At 37.7% G+C, this 14,893-nt stretch overlaps 1 protein-coding gene and 1 long non-coding RNA gene across 2 annotated transcripts in view; one reads left to right on the forward strand and one right to left on the reverse strand.

Annotated features, from left to right (window-relative positions):
• LOC108013075 (uncharacterized) lies at window positions 1-474 on the forward strand. Its single transcript, XM_017078699.4, is given in 5 exon segments — window positions 1-48; window positions 50-142; window positions 145-233; window positions 235-415; window positions 418-474. Coding segments are annotated over 5 exon segments (468 nt in total).
• A 4,958-nt stretch (window positions 475-5,432) lies between these two features.
• Window positions 5,433-14,893, reverse strand: part of LOC118879223 (uncharacterized) — a 33,370-nt gene continuing 23,909 nt past the window's right edge. Inside the window, exon 3 of the long non-coding RNA XR_005015657.3 lies at window positions 5,433-5,785. This is a non-coding gene — a long non-coding RNA (uncharacterized lncRNA). The remainder of the gene's footprint in view (window positions 5,786-14,893) is intronic.

The raw sequence follows: 14,893 nt of genomic DNA on the forward strand, positions 1-14,893 counted from the left end.
ATGCAAATTAACGCTCGAGATGGGATTCAAATGAAAAGTGCTCCTGGCAAAAAATAGAATATTGATGTTATCCCCAACTAGACCAGTTAGTTGCTGTCGTTGTGTGCTTATCAATATGGCCAATATTCCAATTTATAACACACCCACACACACACCATACACCAGCTGTGATACAAAGAGCCACACTCGCATATTGTATATGCATTTATGAAAATACCAAAAGTTCGGTTGGGGGGATGCTATCAAAATGCATGCCAAGAGGCAAACAACAAAAGCAGGCAACACGAGCTGCCGCAACATGGCTAACATGAAACCGAAACCGAAAACTGTAACTAAAACTGCGGAGAAAATCGCCTCCCAAGCCACCCACACAAATGCTTACTCTAGGCAGCCAAAATTGAAAACAAAAAAAACGTAGAACGGGAAAAATTTGCATGCATATTTACAAACTTTCGTTGGGAAAAGTCAGACTGACGGCAGTACAGTCAGAAAAGAGATTTGCAAAAAAAATATGTCGAATTCCCAGACTTTTTTGATGCTAGAAAAAGCATATTGAAAATGCTGGTATGCAGAGAACTTTTGGTGAAATTAAAAAATATTTTAAATATTTTTTGACACACTCTCATAATTAAACATATTTAAAGTTGGGAAACATTAAAATTAAATAACTGCAGCGACAAAAATGTATGTTACAAACTTTAAGACAATAAATTAAAAAGCAAATATTGAAGGTCAAAAATAAGTCATATTCTTCAGAGTGTTATAGCGCCCCAACTTGCCCCTTGAGATCCTGTCTCTTCGTAATTTAAGTCAACAAATTTTAAAATAATTATTAAATATAAAATGTTTAAATGTTTAAAAATAATGTCATATTTTTCAGAGTGTTATAGCGCCGCAACTTGCACTTTGTGATCCTGCCTCTCTGTCAAGCCGCATTTGATGTTCGTTTTGGCAACTATTTGCAAATGCAAATTGCAAACATGCAACAGGGACATGTTGCGTAAATGTCAATGGTACAACAAAAAGCCCCAACCAGCCAACAACCAAATACACATGCAAATGTCTTTCAGCCAATCTCCCCACGGATTCCCCTACATATACATATGCTTATGGGAAAGTTTGGATATAGCTACTATAGTTTTCCACTATTCATTGATAAGCAGTTTTTACAGGGAGGTTCCTTCCTCTCAACAGCAGGATAACAAAAGGGAAAGAAATTTTCAAATGGTTGGGTAGCTGTCACTTGATTGACAGGGGAGTTAGAGTTGCATTGCCAATTGCATGCCATATGAGTGGGTGTGGCTTTAAGGAGGGGCGTGACCACAAGATTAGGAAAATAGCTGACCAGGTATGGACAAGATATAAACAAGATTTGAAGATAAAAACTGTCAGCAGTTTGATTAAAAAAATAAGATAGCTTAATGCTTTCTTTGGTATTAAACATTCTATTTCTAGAAAATCGTACATGCTTGGAAAATTTAAAATGATTTGTCCTTTATATGTTCAATTAACTTAGTAGAAATAAAAGACAAAACATTATTGCTCTTACATATGCTAATATATTTTTGTTTTGCAAGTTCCGAGCTGAACATTTATTTTTACAATTTAGGGGCCATCACAGGCCACAGGGTTTCCATATATTTACGACTGTTCCGACCCGCAGATGTTTTTCCTCCTTCATTTTTTTAATGTTTTCCCCATTCGCGTGCGAGCTTTTCGCTTTATCAGCACTTTGTTATGCCAACTGGCCCACTTCAGCATCCTTCCTCTTTGTATGTTTGAGTATGGATTTAATTTTATGCCCCCTTCAATATTTCATCTTTACTTCACGCACTTAAATGGCATACACATATGTATGCATAAGTGAAATTTTTCGAACAAAAATTGAAATATTTATGTCTGTTTGTCTTCTCCTTTTTTTTCTGTTTTCTTGCTTTTTTTGTTTGGCCCTTGTTTGTGCTCTTTAGCGTTGTCCTTACGTTGTCCTTGCCGGCCACATTGTCATTTGCTTCAAGTGTCAAACGCCGCTGAGTGGCCAACGATGTCGCCATTCTGCTTGTCACCCCCAGTTTCCGGTCTCTTCCTCCTTTTCTCTTCCTTTTCGTCCACTCGGCCCCGATTCTCACTTTTCCTGGACAGTGGTGCAAATTTGGCACATTTCTAGATATAATTGGCTATTTGATAAAGCTAGGAAGTTGACTGAAAAAATATGATAATACACAAAATTTAAAATGTGTATTATATTTATAAATATTTAATGTCCGTTTAACAACAAAAAGTAATTTTTTATATTATGCATAAACAATATTTTTAACAAATTCTTAGTTTTTAACTTTAATTTAAAACTTTTATTTAAAAAAAATATAAATCCTATAAAATCACAACCAATGATATTATTGTTCCTACAATAAACAAAAAAAAATTACCCTTAGATTTGAATAATAATACAGTCTTATCTATTTATAATTCTGGATTTTTTGGTGATAACTTTAGTGGCCAACACTGTTACCAAAGTCCTATTATGCATAAAAACATTTAAAAAAAATATTAAGTCTTTTAAAAGTTATCATAAGTAAAAAAAAAAGAATTCCTATAAAATCACAACTATTGAAATTATTATTCCTACAATAATAAAAATATATTCTCTTTATATTTAAGAAATAATATTATTTAAACTATTTATAATGCTGGATTTATTGTGATATCTTTAGTGGCCAACACTGTTCCCGAAGTCCACTTCCTGTTTTTTCCCTACCCACTTTTTGGGGTATATTTGCGTTGGCGGCAAAGTGTCTCGTCGCCTGGCTCGCCTTCATTTTCCCTTTTTTTTGCCACCATCTGAAAATGTTTTGTTTGTTTTGCATTTTCCGCTTTCCTCCTGCCGTTGTCCTTTTCCCCTTGGTCCCTGCAGAAATATTCAGATATTTTCCAACGTTGTTTCTTCCATTTTTTCCGCATATCTTATGAAATTGTTTATTTTTCTCGCTGTGTGTGAGTGGGAAGGTGGAGTGGGCCCGTAAAATGTGTTTATGCTGCCCAACTGCCATTTACCCTCTCGATAGCATCGTAGTCCTCCAACCCCAAAACCCCCGACCACGGAACCCCATCGTTTATGTGGAGTGCATAATGGTTGTTTACTTTTTAACTTCCCCTCACTTTTCCTTTGGTCCGTGAAGTTCCGTTTTTCCCATCAGTTTTTCTTTAGATTTTCATTCACTTTGAAGTCTGCCACTGTCTTTCGAGTCTTCTGCGGGGCAAATTTCATTAGACGTACTCTACATAACGGTTTTCGGACCTTGATTGAAGCCAGGATGGGTGTATTTAACTGGTCTTAAATGGTAAAATACAATTTGAGGTAGCAAATAAAAAATATTATTATAAAAAGTGAAACATATGTTTTTGAATTCATAAAATATATGATAATAATATATTTTTATAAAGTTATAAACCGCTAGGTATTATTTATTTGCTCCACTTAGTTTTGCTTGCTACTTTAGAATCTTGTCTCAAGTGTATTTCAATCTAATGATGCTTTCATCTTTCCCTGTGTTCTGCTTACTTTCGTTCGCTTTTCATCAAATTTGCGTACTCGGTTTATTCTACCCTGGTTATCATTTTATTCTCTATGTGCGACTATCTTTTTCAGGTCTTTTTTTTAGCACTTTGTGCACTGGCACTTGGGTAAAACGACGACGGCAAAGTGTCCTTAAAATAGTCATCAAATAACAAGCACACAGCCACAATGGCAGAGGCAGAACTGCTCCTCGTCCTTTGAATTTTGTATGCATGTGCATGCGCCGGGCTCTTCATAAAAGGTGTTGAATTCAATGCCTGCTTTGAGTTACAAACAAACGCCGTGTTGAAGGGGGATTTACAGGGGCTTTAAGTCTTTAATTTGCCAGGAGCAAGGATGCCTGGTATCTTGGATTCCTGGGATATCAGCAGGCGGTCTGTGGACAGGCCAACACTAATTGCTCGTGTCGCCGTCACGTAGGGAACTCCGTATTTCAGTATCTGTATCTGTATCTGTATCTGTCGGATGGAACAGGCCAATCAAACCCATAGATGGCCAAACATGTGTATATCGTTTATTTTATTTGTCATCTGGAACAAAAGTCAAATGTTTTGTATGCAAATAGCAAAAACCGAGTAACAGGAAATCCAAGCATACGCCAATGTCAGTTGTATCTGGCCAATGTATCTTTTACTTGAGCCAGTACGTCCATCATTTTAGCTTATTCCGTATTTGCTGTCTTCGGTTTTGTGGGCCAGTGAAAAATTTTGGTTTTTGTTTGGGCATTCAAATAAATAAATGCATGTGTGCTGGCTTGTTTATTATGCCATATGCATGACCACTTTTTCCTGAGGATGTGTGCAAGTCAAAGGATTAGACTGAAATTGTAACTGGCTCCAGCTTCCTTTCAAACTTGTAAAATATTGCCATTTGCATTTGGCATTTTGTGTGCGTTTTCTAATACAATTAAGGCCAGCTGCCTGTGAGCTCTTCGTTTGTACATAATCTGATGATCTCTTATTTGACTTGTTTCGTTACTTGCGTTTTTTTCTCATGGTAAGTTGCAAAGTTTTTGCCAAATTTCTCATGCATATATGCATATGTGAATGTCCTTTTTACGGTCACAGAAGCGAAAGGAGTTGGCCCAGCAAAATCCTTGAATAAACAGCCATGGAAATGTATGAAAGAAGCCAAACTGGCCATCCGGATTAGACTAAAGGATGCTGTGTGGCATATGCAGGCATTCCGACTATTGTTCACTATTCCCAGTGCAAGTCCTTCTTAAATTGCTGCAAAAAGTAAATATTTTAACTCTTGAAAGCTTACGAATTAATTTAAAAACTGCTCAAAATGTAAACAAATTTCCCGGGACAACAATGTTTCCTGTCAGCAATTTGCAGCCAAATTAAATTCCTCGCGCGGCCAACGTTCACGTTAGTTACACTCTTGCACTCAGTCAACAAAGATGTACGGCAAATAAAACAACCGGAGGAACGGCGAAAGGATGCGCTGCGTCAACAAACCGGAGGCAAACTTTCTATCCAAAGGATAACAGAGCAACATCCACAAAAACAACCTCATGTTGGCCCCATAAAAAGAGCTTTAACTTCATTTTTGGCGCAGAAACACAGGTGGTGAGAGTTCAAAAGGAGTGCCCTCTGATTGAGAGTCCTTTCTTCCAGCCAGGACATGCCGAGGTTCAGGACTAAGTGACTTTGCACAGTGTATGGGCAAAAAAATGGGGTGCCTTGTTTATGCAATTTTTTGAGACTAATTGAAAAGGTTACTCCTTCGCAAAAGAGATTTTCTGAGAGCTGGTGGTGTTGATTTTATTTAAATAATAATACATACTACACAAGCGCAATAAGAATATTAATTCTGCTTCATTGATCCTAGCAAAGTGATATCTTTTCCCGAATTTGCAAATTAATTTTCTGGTTGGTTGAATCGCAAGTTTGTTTATTTCAATGACACGGTCCTGGGCGAATTGCAAGCTTCAAACTGCTGATGAAAGTCAGGGCAAAAGGAAATGTCTCTGATAAGCTGGCTTTAATTACATTTCCATTTCCCCTTGGCAAAAATATCAATTTCAGTCCGGAGGCATGTGCAGTCAAGTTGAAAGGGCTTCTCAATGCCCTTTGTATTTTGCGGGTTAAGCAGCACAAAAAGCCTTTCTCTGCATTTGATATTTTGTGGTTGTTTATTGTCAACTTACCAGCCGAACATTGAAAATTCCATATAGATTCATTTGACCGCAATGTTTAAACGATTCTGCAAATAGATGAAAAGGATGTGGAATAATGAAAATCAGTTTCCACATTTAAATGCAATGCAAACACTGGCTTAACTTGCAACTGATTTATTTATTTGATTTGCAATTCGGCATTTTATTTGTCTCGTTTTTTGTGAGCACAGTCGTATAATAACCAAATAAACAAGCAACTCAGCGCATTTATACATAGTTCAATTACGATGAAAACGATTCCTTGGTGAGGTTTTCGCCCCCCGCCTCATTTCGAACATTACGGATTCAAAGGCAAAAACCATTTGCCTGGGTTTGGAAACTTCTCTCGCTTTGTATAAATATTAATGAAGTAGGCCATAGAAGTGCGAGTCGAGTCGAGTTCAGTTTGTTGTTGAATGGAGCATTTGTAACAAGAAATCCTGGCCTATTTACAAGTTTGCCATTCATTGTTGCCCCCGTTTTAGCCCAGTTTTCCCCGGCACTCGAGTGGCTGTTTATTTGCATAGGATTCGCATAATGGTGCGGAGAGAAACTCACTGGTTAAGTCACGCATCAGCGCTTCAATTGCCGATGGCTGCCACTCGGTGCCTAATTAGCAAATGTTTTGGTTATTAAATGGTCCATGAAATGGGCGGCCACAGTACACACTGCCTGGCTTTGCATTTAATTTAAGCTAGGCTCGAGGAGAATGTATATCCAAGCACAGGAAGAAACATCTTTGGGTAAAGGTATAAGCTTCAAAAAATTATTTACATATTTGTTTTCAACGGAAAACAGTTGAAAAACTGTTTAGAAATATTCTATGTTCTTTTTCTGGGAGAAATAAATATAATAAAATATTCATTTTCTCACTGTGTAGAGGTTCAACTGCAAAGCATGATTGAGGAACAGATGGAGTGCTAGAGCTTCCTGCTCCTCATTAAGCTCTCAAACGGAGACAAAAGGCTTGATTAGAGTCACAAGAGTCTAGAGTGTTGCTATTCCAGCTGGCTGCCACGCCCACTTCCCCGAACGCCTCTCCGTTTGAGTCCATTAAAATCCACTCAAGTGCACTTAAACGCTTCCGAGTGCTCTGGCTGTCAGTTTTGCGTTGACACTAATGTCAGTTAAGATTTAAATCCCAAGCATTTACGTATCTCATGGTGTCTTTTGATTTTTCCACTTTGCTTAGAGCTTTGAAATACAGCAAATATGATAAATATGAATAGCATGTTAATGTAGCTGAAAATCAGTGGTGTATTTTTCAAATATACATTGAAAGATGGGATCCTTTTCAAGCAACATATATTCTATATATATATATATATAATATTCATTCTTTTCCATACTATCATCTTGTCTAGAGCTTTGAAATGCCTCTAAAATCAGGGGTGTATTTTCAAAATATATATTCTACAATTTTTTAAAAGAAATATCTAAAGGATATCTAAAGGAAAGATCTAAGGATAGTACTTCTAAAAAAAATATATATTCTCTATTCTATAAAGGGTATAGAAATATTCGTAATTTCCTACCATCACCTTGTCTAAAGCTTTAAAATAGTATGTGGATGTCGCTGAAAATCAAAGGTGTGTTTTCCAAATAAATATAAAGAAATTCTAAAAAATATATAAAATGATTACAGCTAACTGGCTTTTTAAATTTAAAAGATAGGATCTACCTAAAAACATGTTCTAAAGTGTCTATGAAGGGTATCAAAATATTCGTTATTTTCTTTACCATCGCTTTGCTTATCAGGTGGATGAGTAATCGACTTCTCCTTTAAAAACTAGCCTCGGACAAAAACCAACTTGTATGTAATCAAGAAAACTGCAAGTTTTCGCCTTAACTGTTATCGCTTGTGATTCATTTTTGTAGCGCTTTTTAATGGTCCATAAAATGTTGCCGGGTGCAAGAGTGCAAGAGTGCAACCAGTTGCATGTCCTTTTACCTTCCTCTTTTCTTCCTGATTTTCCCGGGAAATCACCCTATTTTCCGCTCCCTATTTTCCCCGTTCGCCGGCAACATTGTTCGCTGGCATTTGCCGGCCATAAAGGACACCAAAGTTCAGACTGAAAGGTGTCGCGCCTTGGCCCGATCCACTAAGTCGCTTCGGTTTAATTAAATTGCTAAAGTTTTTGTGCTGCGAAAAGTTTTGCGAATTTATTTTTTGGGCCCGGCCGAAAAAGACAAAAGCCATCCAGGGGTGGGCCGTTTGTAAAGTGTGCTTTAAATGTAAATGGCATTTGGTTGGCCTCCTTTTTTCGTTTTAGTACCTTTTTGGTATTTTCTATTTTTTGCCAGGACATTCGCTTTTATGGCAGCCGTGTGTGTGTGTGTGTGAAAGTCGATTTGATTGTACTGTGGCTGGTCGTTCTAAGTCGCAACTAACGAGGCCATCAACAGGATGCTGTAGAGGCTGAAAAAGGACCAAAAACGGCACAAAAGCCGATTGCACTTGGTCGTTGTGATTAGGGTGTGGGGGAAAAGTGGGTGGCAGCCAGGGCGACACGTTGCGAAAATTGCCTTAACTGTAATTGCCAGGACCTGCCTAGCCTATCCTCCTTTGAGCACCCAGCATCCAGCCCTCCCTCAAATTAGGCTTAAATGCTTGAGACAGCAGCCCATCCAATCGTTGGCTGTCTTTCGGTGGCTTCGGTGTATACTCCACATCCGATTGGATTTTTCCAAACGAAAAGCTGCCCAAACGAGAGCTAAGCTGTGGCAGGGATTACCTGGATCTGAACTAGTTTTCTAAAAAGACTTGGCTAGTGCAACGATAGCAGATAAATTCTGCGCAGAGTGGCTGAGAGTTGGCTTAAACTTAACTAAAGTGGGATTATTTCTTATTTTACAGTTTGCTTATCCTTGGGGAAGAAATGGGTAGACTTAGTTCCATTGTTTTTTATTTATATTTAAAAACCAGCTTAGAAATGTATATTTCTGAAATCGATTACACAAAATTCAACAGCAGGCAAGGTAACTCTACTCGAAATTTCATCTGAAATTCTAGCCAGATATTTTAATTTAATTGTATAATCCCTATTTTAGTCGTTAAATTGATGTTTAAAAAGAAATATTCAAAAAAATCGTTCACTCAACTTTTTCAATGAAATTTAAGCAGGTAAGGCAACTCTAACCAAATTTCCATGCAAAATGCAATGTGAAAATTAGAATTTTCATTCAAGCTGCTAGCAAAATATTCCAATTTAATTGTGGAAAATTCTTTGCGCGGCTACCCATGGCTGAAAATAAAAATTTCTCAAATTTCATTAAGCTTTTCGTTCAGGTCCGCTCTGTTTGCCAAACAAGAGCAATAAATTTCCAGCTTATGCCAGTGCGCCATAAAAACAATTTTATGGCATACTACTTTTTTTTTTTTGCTTTTTTTCTCTTCTCCTCTTTTTTTATGCATCAGCAACGAGGGTACAAAAAATAATGCAATTAAACAAATAAATTTCCCAATAAACCTATTTGAGGCGGGACGAAAAAAGAGCAGGGTGGAGACGACCATGGTATAAAAATGGCGTAATTTACCTCAATTAACACACCAGCTGGATGGAGGGAATATTCGATGCAGGGGGATACTGGTGTGGATTTAATTGCAGGCAATGGTCAGCCAGACCAGAGCCCGTAACCCAGCATCCGGCGCCGGCCACGCCCCATTCTGGATTTTATCGCCCCACGCCCCTTAACGACACTCCAAGTGTTCGCCAGTCGAAGACATTAAAAACTGGAGCGAGCAGCCTTAAACTGCCCTTTATACATATATTTTTTTGCCCCCTTTTTTTTGGCCAGTAATGACCAAAAACAAATCGACAAGGAGGAGGACCTGTCTGGTCCAGGACCCATTCAATGGCCATGTAAATGTGAGCTAACCAACCTACCTGGTCGCCATTAAAGTTCACTTTATGTTGGCCATTTTACAGCGGCATAAGCCAGTTGGCAAAAGAAGAGCGAGATGCTGGGCCGGGTCGAAGAAAGTGGGCTGCAACTGTTTCAAATTGTGTGCCGGCCTGCATTAAAATGCTAATTTTATGTCCTGCACACACACACACAGAGCCGAAACAAGTTTTCATCTTGTAAATATTTTCATTATGGTCGGACGAGCGGCAACAGCTGTCCTTGCAGGATATAAAATGCCTGTTTATGAACGTGCCCCGAATGGCCGAGATGTTTCCACCATAGTGGCCCCATTTGGAAAGTTCAGGGCTCAAATGCCAAGCTGGGCGAGGATCCTAAATAATCGGAATGCGTTCTCGGTGCTGGACACTAAGTGCGGTAATAATTTGCGAAAGATAAAACCTAAATAATTACCCTGGCTTTTAAATGATTGGCACGGTATTTTTGGGGGAAAAGTACTTAACTTTTAAAAGGTTTTTGCAGTTTATCTGGACCTGGCTTGTCATAAAAAATAAATTAAATATTAAATTAACGTTGGAAATTACCATTATTCAAGAGGTTGGGTTTTAAAAGCAGTCCACATCTGGATAAAGTTTATAATATACTTAATTATTTCATTGTCCTTTTCTGCTCCCGAAAAACTTCTTAGAGGTTTTTAGATTAATTAAACGAGCTTTCGAAGGGTATATATATATTGGTATACTTTTTTTCGAAATATAAATACTAATGACAGATAAAGAGTCAGACTGCATTTTACCCAGACGTGTGTATATCTAAAATGTGTTTTTCCCGACTGCCTTTGTGTGAGTGTTACTTGTTTTAGCTTCTGTTGCCGCATTTATTGTTGTTTTTAGCCGCTTTGTGCGAACGTTGCTGTAGTTTCTGCTTTTGTTTTTGTTTTGCAGCTGTAGCTTTTCTGCTTTGGCCTTTGTTTTTGCCGCACGGCGTTTCTTGGTTTGCCGGCTTCCGTTTCCGCCGAGCGTACTTTGAGTGTGTGTATCTGTGTGTTCTACTACTGAGTTTTGTCTTCCTGTTGGGGTCTTTCGGGAGTGCTCCTGCAGTTTCCTACAATGCCTCCAGTTTTATATACACTCAGAAATCATTTAGGTAAATTTGAAAAGAAAAGACTATTTTCCTTAATTTTTTATGAAGAACATTACTAAAAATATTTTTAATATTTAGCTTAGAGTTTAGTTTCCAACGCCCTTTTTAAATGCAAATTTTACTTATAGAGTTATATACTATCCTTACTTTGTTAAAATAAAATATACATTTTAAAAACTATTCAAAGAATACTTTTTGTTAAACAAATGCTAACAATGTTAACCCATGATTAAAGAAAAACTTTTATGCAAAAATATTAAAACAAAATTATTTAAATATTCCACTTTTTAATATAAACCCGTTGATAGAATCATAATCTCATAACCGAAATATTCGTCCAATTTTCTTTAAATGTAAACATCCCTCCTTTAAAATTCTCTTGCTCCCTAAACTGTCCTCATATTTCGCCAGTTTTCGTTTACTTTATGAAATTGTAAAATATTACACAAATAAATAGAAAATTGCTTGGCCTGGGGGGTAAAATGAAGCTACTTAGGCTATCGCCCGGGTACCCTCAATGAAGCCAGATACCAAGTTTAATTTCTCCCCGACCGCGTATTAAAGTCAAAAGCTTTGACAGCGTTTCCCGCCTAAGAAGTTTTCCTTATTTTATTGCATTTTTTCCGGGGCTTGTTAAGAGCGCCAGAAAGTCGGTAAAGGGACTTGATGATGCTGCGCTGACGTGGCGCATTCGTGGCCTGTTTACAGGGGCGGGGATTCCAAGGGGGGTTTTTGCCGATGTTGGTGTAAACTCATCGCATTTGTGCAGCTGTTTTGGCTGGCAACTTCTTTTTTCGGGCGTTTTTTCTTGTTGTCTGCTGACGACATTTTGTCATGTTGTTTTTGCAGCTTACTTCCCGCCAACCCCCTTTTCCTGCAGTCTAATATCAACACTTTTGTGCTACGTAATTACTTTGAAATTAGTTTGCGTCGCAAACTTTGCACATTATGCGCATCCTTATGCCCAGAGATCTCCCCAGCCCCCAAAAAATATATATACCTAGGTACATATATATAACCCTCGAAGCATTAAAGTTGCCATTAGCGCTCCACTTTTCGTATTTTCCTCCATTTATTTGTTTGCTGTTTTGATGCTGTTAGTGCATCTTGTTTGTTATTTCATTAAATTAAATGTTTGGGGATTTGCCGCGCTTCAAGTGCACGCGTTTATTTATCCCAAAAATAAAAATAAATATCATTAAAATGCTTTTTAAATAAGTTGGCGAATGTCGAGTGAATTTCGTTGGCAAATGTTTTGGAAACAGTAAAAAGAGCGAAAAATAGTCTATTTAATGATACGCATAATTGGGTGTGGTTGAACAACTGGAAAATGTGAACAACAGACGGTAATTTATTCTTAATTAAAAAGCATAAATTATACCTTTTGCACGTAAATAGATGCGTTGTTAGCTGTATCATTAAGATAATTTAATAGCTCGAATTCAATATTTAGCGAGCTCTGTTATTATAATAATTTATTAGCTCAAATTCAATACTAAAAGGGGAGACACCTCTTTAGCTTAAAAATCCCCCTTGATATAGTGTTTCGCGTTTTACAGAAGTTTTGGAATATGTTGCTAGCTGTACTATTAAGATAATTTAATAGCTCGAATTCAATATTTACCGAGCTCTGATATTCAAAATAATTTATTGGCTGAAATTCAATACTGAAAGGGGAGACACCTTTTTAGCTAAAATCCACATATATATTTTAATGTTTCGCGTTTTACAGAGGCCTTAAATTCGTTCCTAGCAGTGTTATTATGATAATTTAGTAACTCAAATTCAATATTTAGTATTCTCTGTTATTAAAATAATTTATTAGCTCAAATGCAATACTAAAAGGGGAGAAACCTCTTTAGCCGTAATCCCCCTGAATACAGTGTTTCGCGATTTACAGAGGCTTTAAATTCGTTGTTAGCTGTACTATTAAGATAATTTAGTAGCTCAAATTCAGTATTTATTAAAATAATTTATAAGCTCAAATTCAATACTAAATAAGGACACACCTCCCCCTTAAAATAGTGTTTCGCGTTTTACAGACGCTTAATTCATTGCCAGCTGTATTATGAAGGCAATTTGGTAGCTCAAAATCAATATTTAGTGTTCCCTGTTATTAAAATAATTTATTGGCTCAAATTCAATACGTAATGAGGAAACAGCTCTTTATCTGTAATCCCACTTAATATGGTGTTTCGAGTTTAACAAAGGCTTTAACCGCAACAACATCCTCATCCCTGCGATTCGGATCGTTACGTGCCAGACAATGAGTTGTGCTGTTTAGCTTTTCATTTCATGAAATAAGAAACTGCACCGCAAAAACAACAAAGTCAGCAACAGCAGCTGCATTCAGTGAAAACAAATAAATAAACAACTGGCAAAATGAGCACAGCAAATGAAAGGGATGCGGATGCGAATGTAATGGGGCGGGAATGGAATGGTAGCGACTGCAATGAACAGTAGGGCTAATGGCAAAAATAATATTTAACCAGAAAATGGGGGCATGGGAAAACTATGGATTTACTGGCTCATACATATATGTATATGTGTGGGCGGGGCTGCGGACATTACTATCTTTTCCGCCCTTTCAATTACAAACGCAAACATTATGTGCAGCGACAACGTTGCGTATGCGCAACATTAAATGCAGCCGTTGCAGAAACGCTGAAATGATGTTGCCTTCGCCCTTTGCAAGCTGTGCAATTAAAATCATGCAATTTTAATACGTAATGCCAACACGGGCATAAGTAAATAAGCGACAAAAAGCAACAGCACAGCCACCGAGCTGCTAAGCAAACATTTTAAAATATTTAAATACCAAGAAGCAACAACCACTGAGGCAGCAACACATATAACACCTTTGTAGCTGACAACTTCAAGATACTGTGCAATTAAATCTAGAAATTATAATGTAAAATGTTTTTAAACATCTCACAAAATGGGTAATAAAATATACAAATTACCATCGAAATATATTTTAATTATCCGTACTTTAAAGAATTATGTTTAATTATGGTACTGAGACTTGGTTATATTATGTTAAATTCCTCCATTGCAGACGTTCTATTGTATTAGGAATTTAAAGATTTTTTGTGTAAAACTGTTTTATTATAAAAAACAAAGCCCTTTTTAATATACGTAATGCTTATAAAGAAATAAACCCTATCTACGTATCCTAAAAACCCGTATAGAAAATGCAGTTGCTTTGTGGCTTGTTTGCTTTTATGGTGCTTTCACATTTTTTTCCCTAGTTGAATCCATATAAATTCAGGAACATGATATACCCAGGGTCCTTTTTGAGTACCGTGCATATATACTTATATATATAAAAAGGTAAAAAACCGTTGACGTGTCGTGGTTGTCGTAGCTCTTGGTGTTGGTGTTGCAGTTGCTTTTGCTTTTGCTGGTGTTGGCCGGGTTAAGTGCCCGCCCAGTATTTTTACGCTTGATTGTGTTTTATGGCCAGACGACGCCCTGCGAGGGGGGTTTGAACATTACTCGTTGCTGTCCCCGGCAGCCACAGGACCATAAATACTGTGGCTTGTTCTCGCATGTCCGTGTCGGCACGCCCAGCCCGTAACACCCACTTTACCCCATCTGCCCTTTGCCCTTTGACCCCCTGCCCCCTCTGCCAGGAGCAGCTGCAGTGGCAGCCTGCTACTCCTGCATTTTTTACGATGCAACCCAGGTTGCACAAATAATGCACAAGCCAATGAAGCATGCCACCGGCACGTTTGCAAATGCTTCCCAGCCAGAGAACTCGCCCCTTTTCACCACCGATTTTCCACTTTGTGCGATTTTCATTTCTTTATTATTATTTCTTCCTTTTTGTTTGCCCTCGCACTAATGAAAAACTTTGCATCCGGCAAATGCAAACAATAATTGGGCCCAAAATGGGAGTTGGTAGGTGGGGTTGGATCGAAGAAGACGAATCATAAACTGACTCTGGCAGAAGAGGAAGCGCCCCCTTTTGCGGTTGGGCGAAAAATTAATTGAAAAATTCTTGGCAACAAGCTGGCGTCAAAAGGAATTCCATTTCCTTGGCCCAAGAGAAGGAATTGCGTTGGCCAAGTCCTTGAAGACAATATTTGGCAAACGTAATTATGGTAAACAAAGTAAAGAAAGTATTGAGATGATAGCGGAACTTG

The sequence above is a fragment of the Drosophila suzukii genome, chromosome 2L (genome assembly GCF_043229965.1).
Source record: "Drosophila suzukii chromosome 2L, CBGP_Dsuzu_IsoJpt1.0, whole genome shotgun sequence".
Lineage (NCBI taxonomy): Eukaryota > Metazoa > Arthropoda > Insecta > Diptera > Drosophilidae > Drosophila > Drosophila suzukii.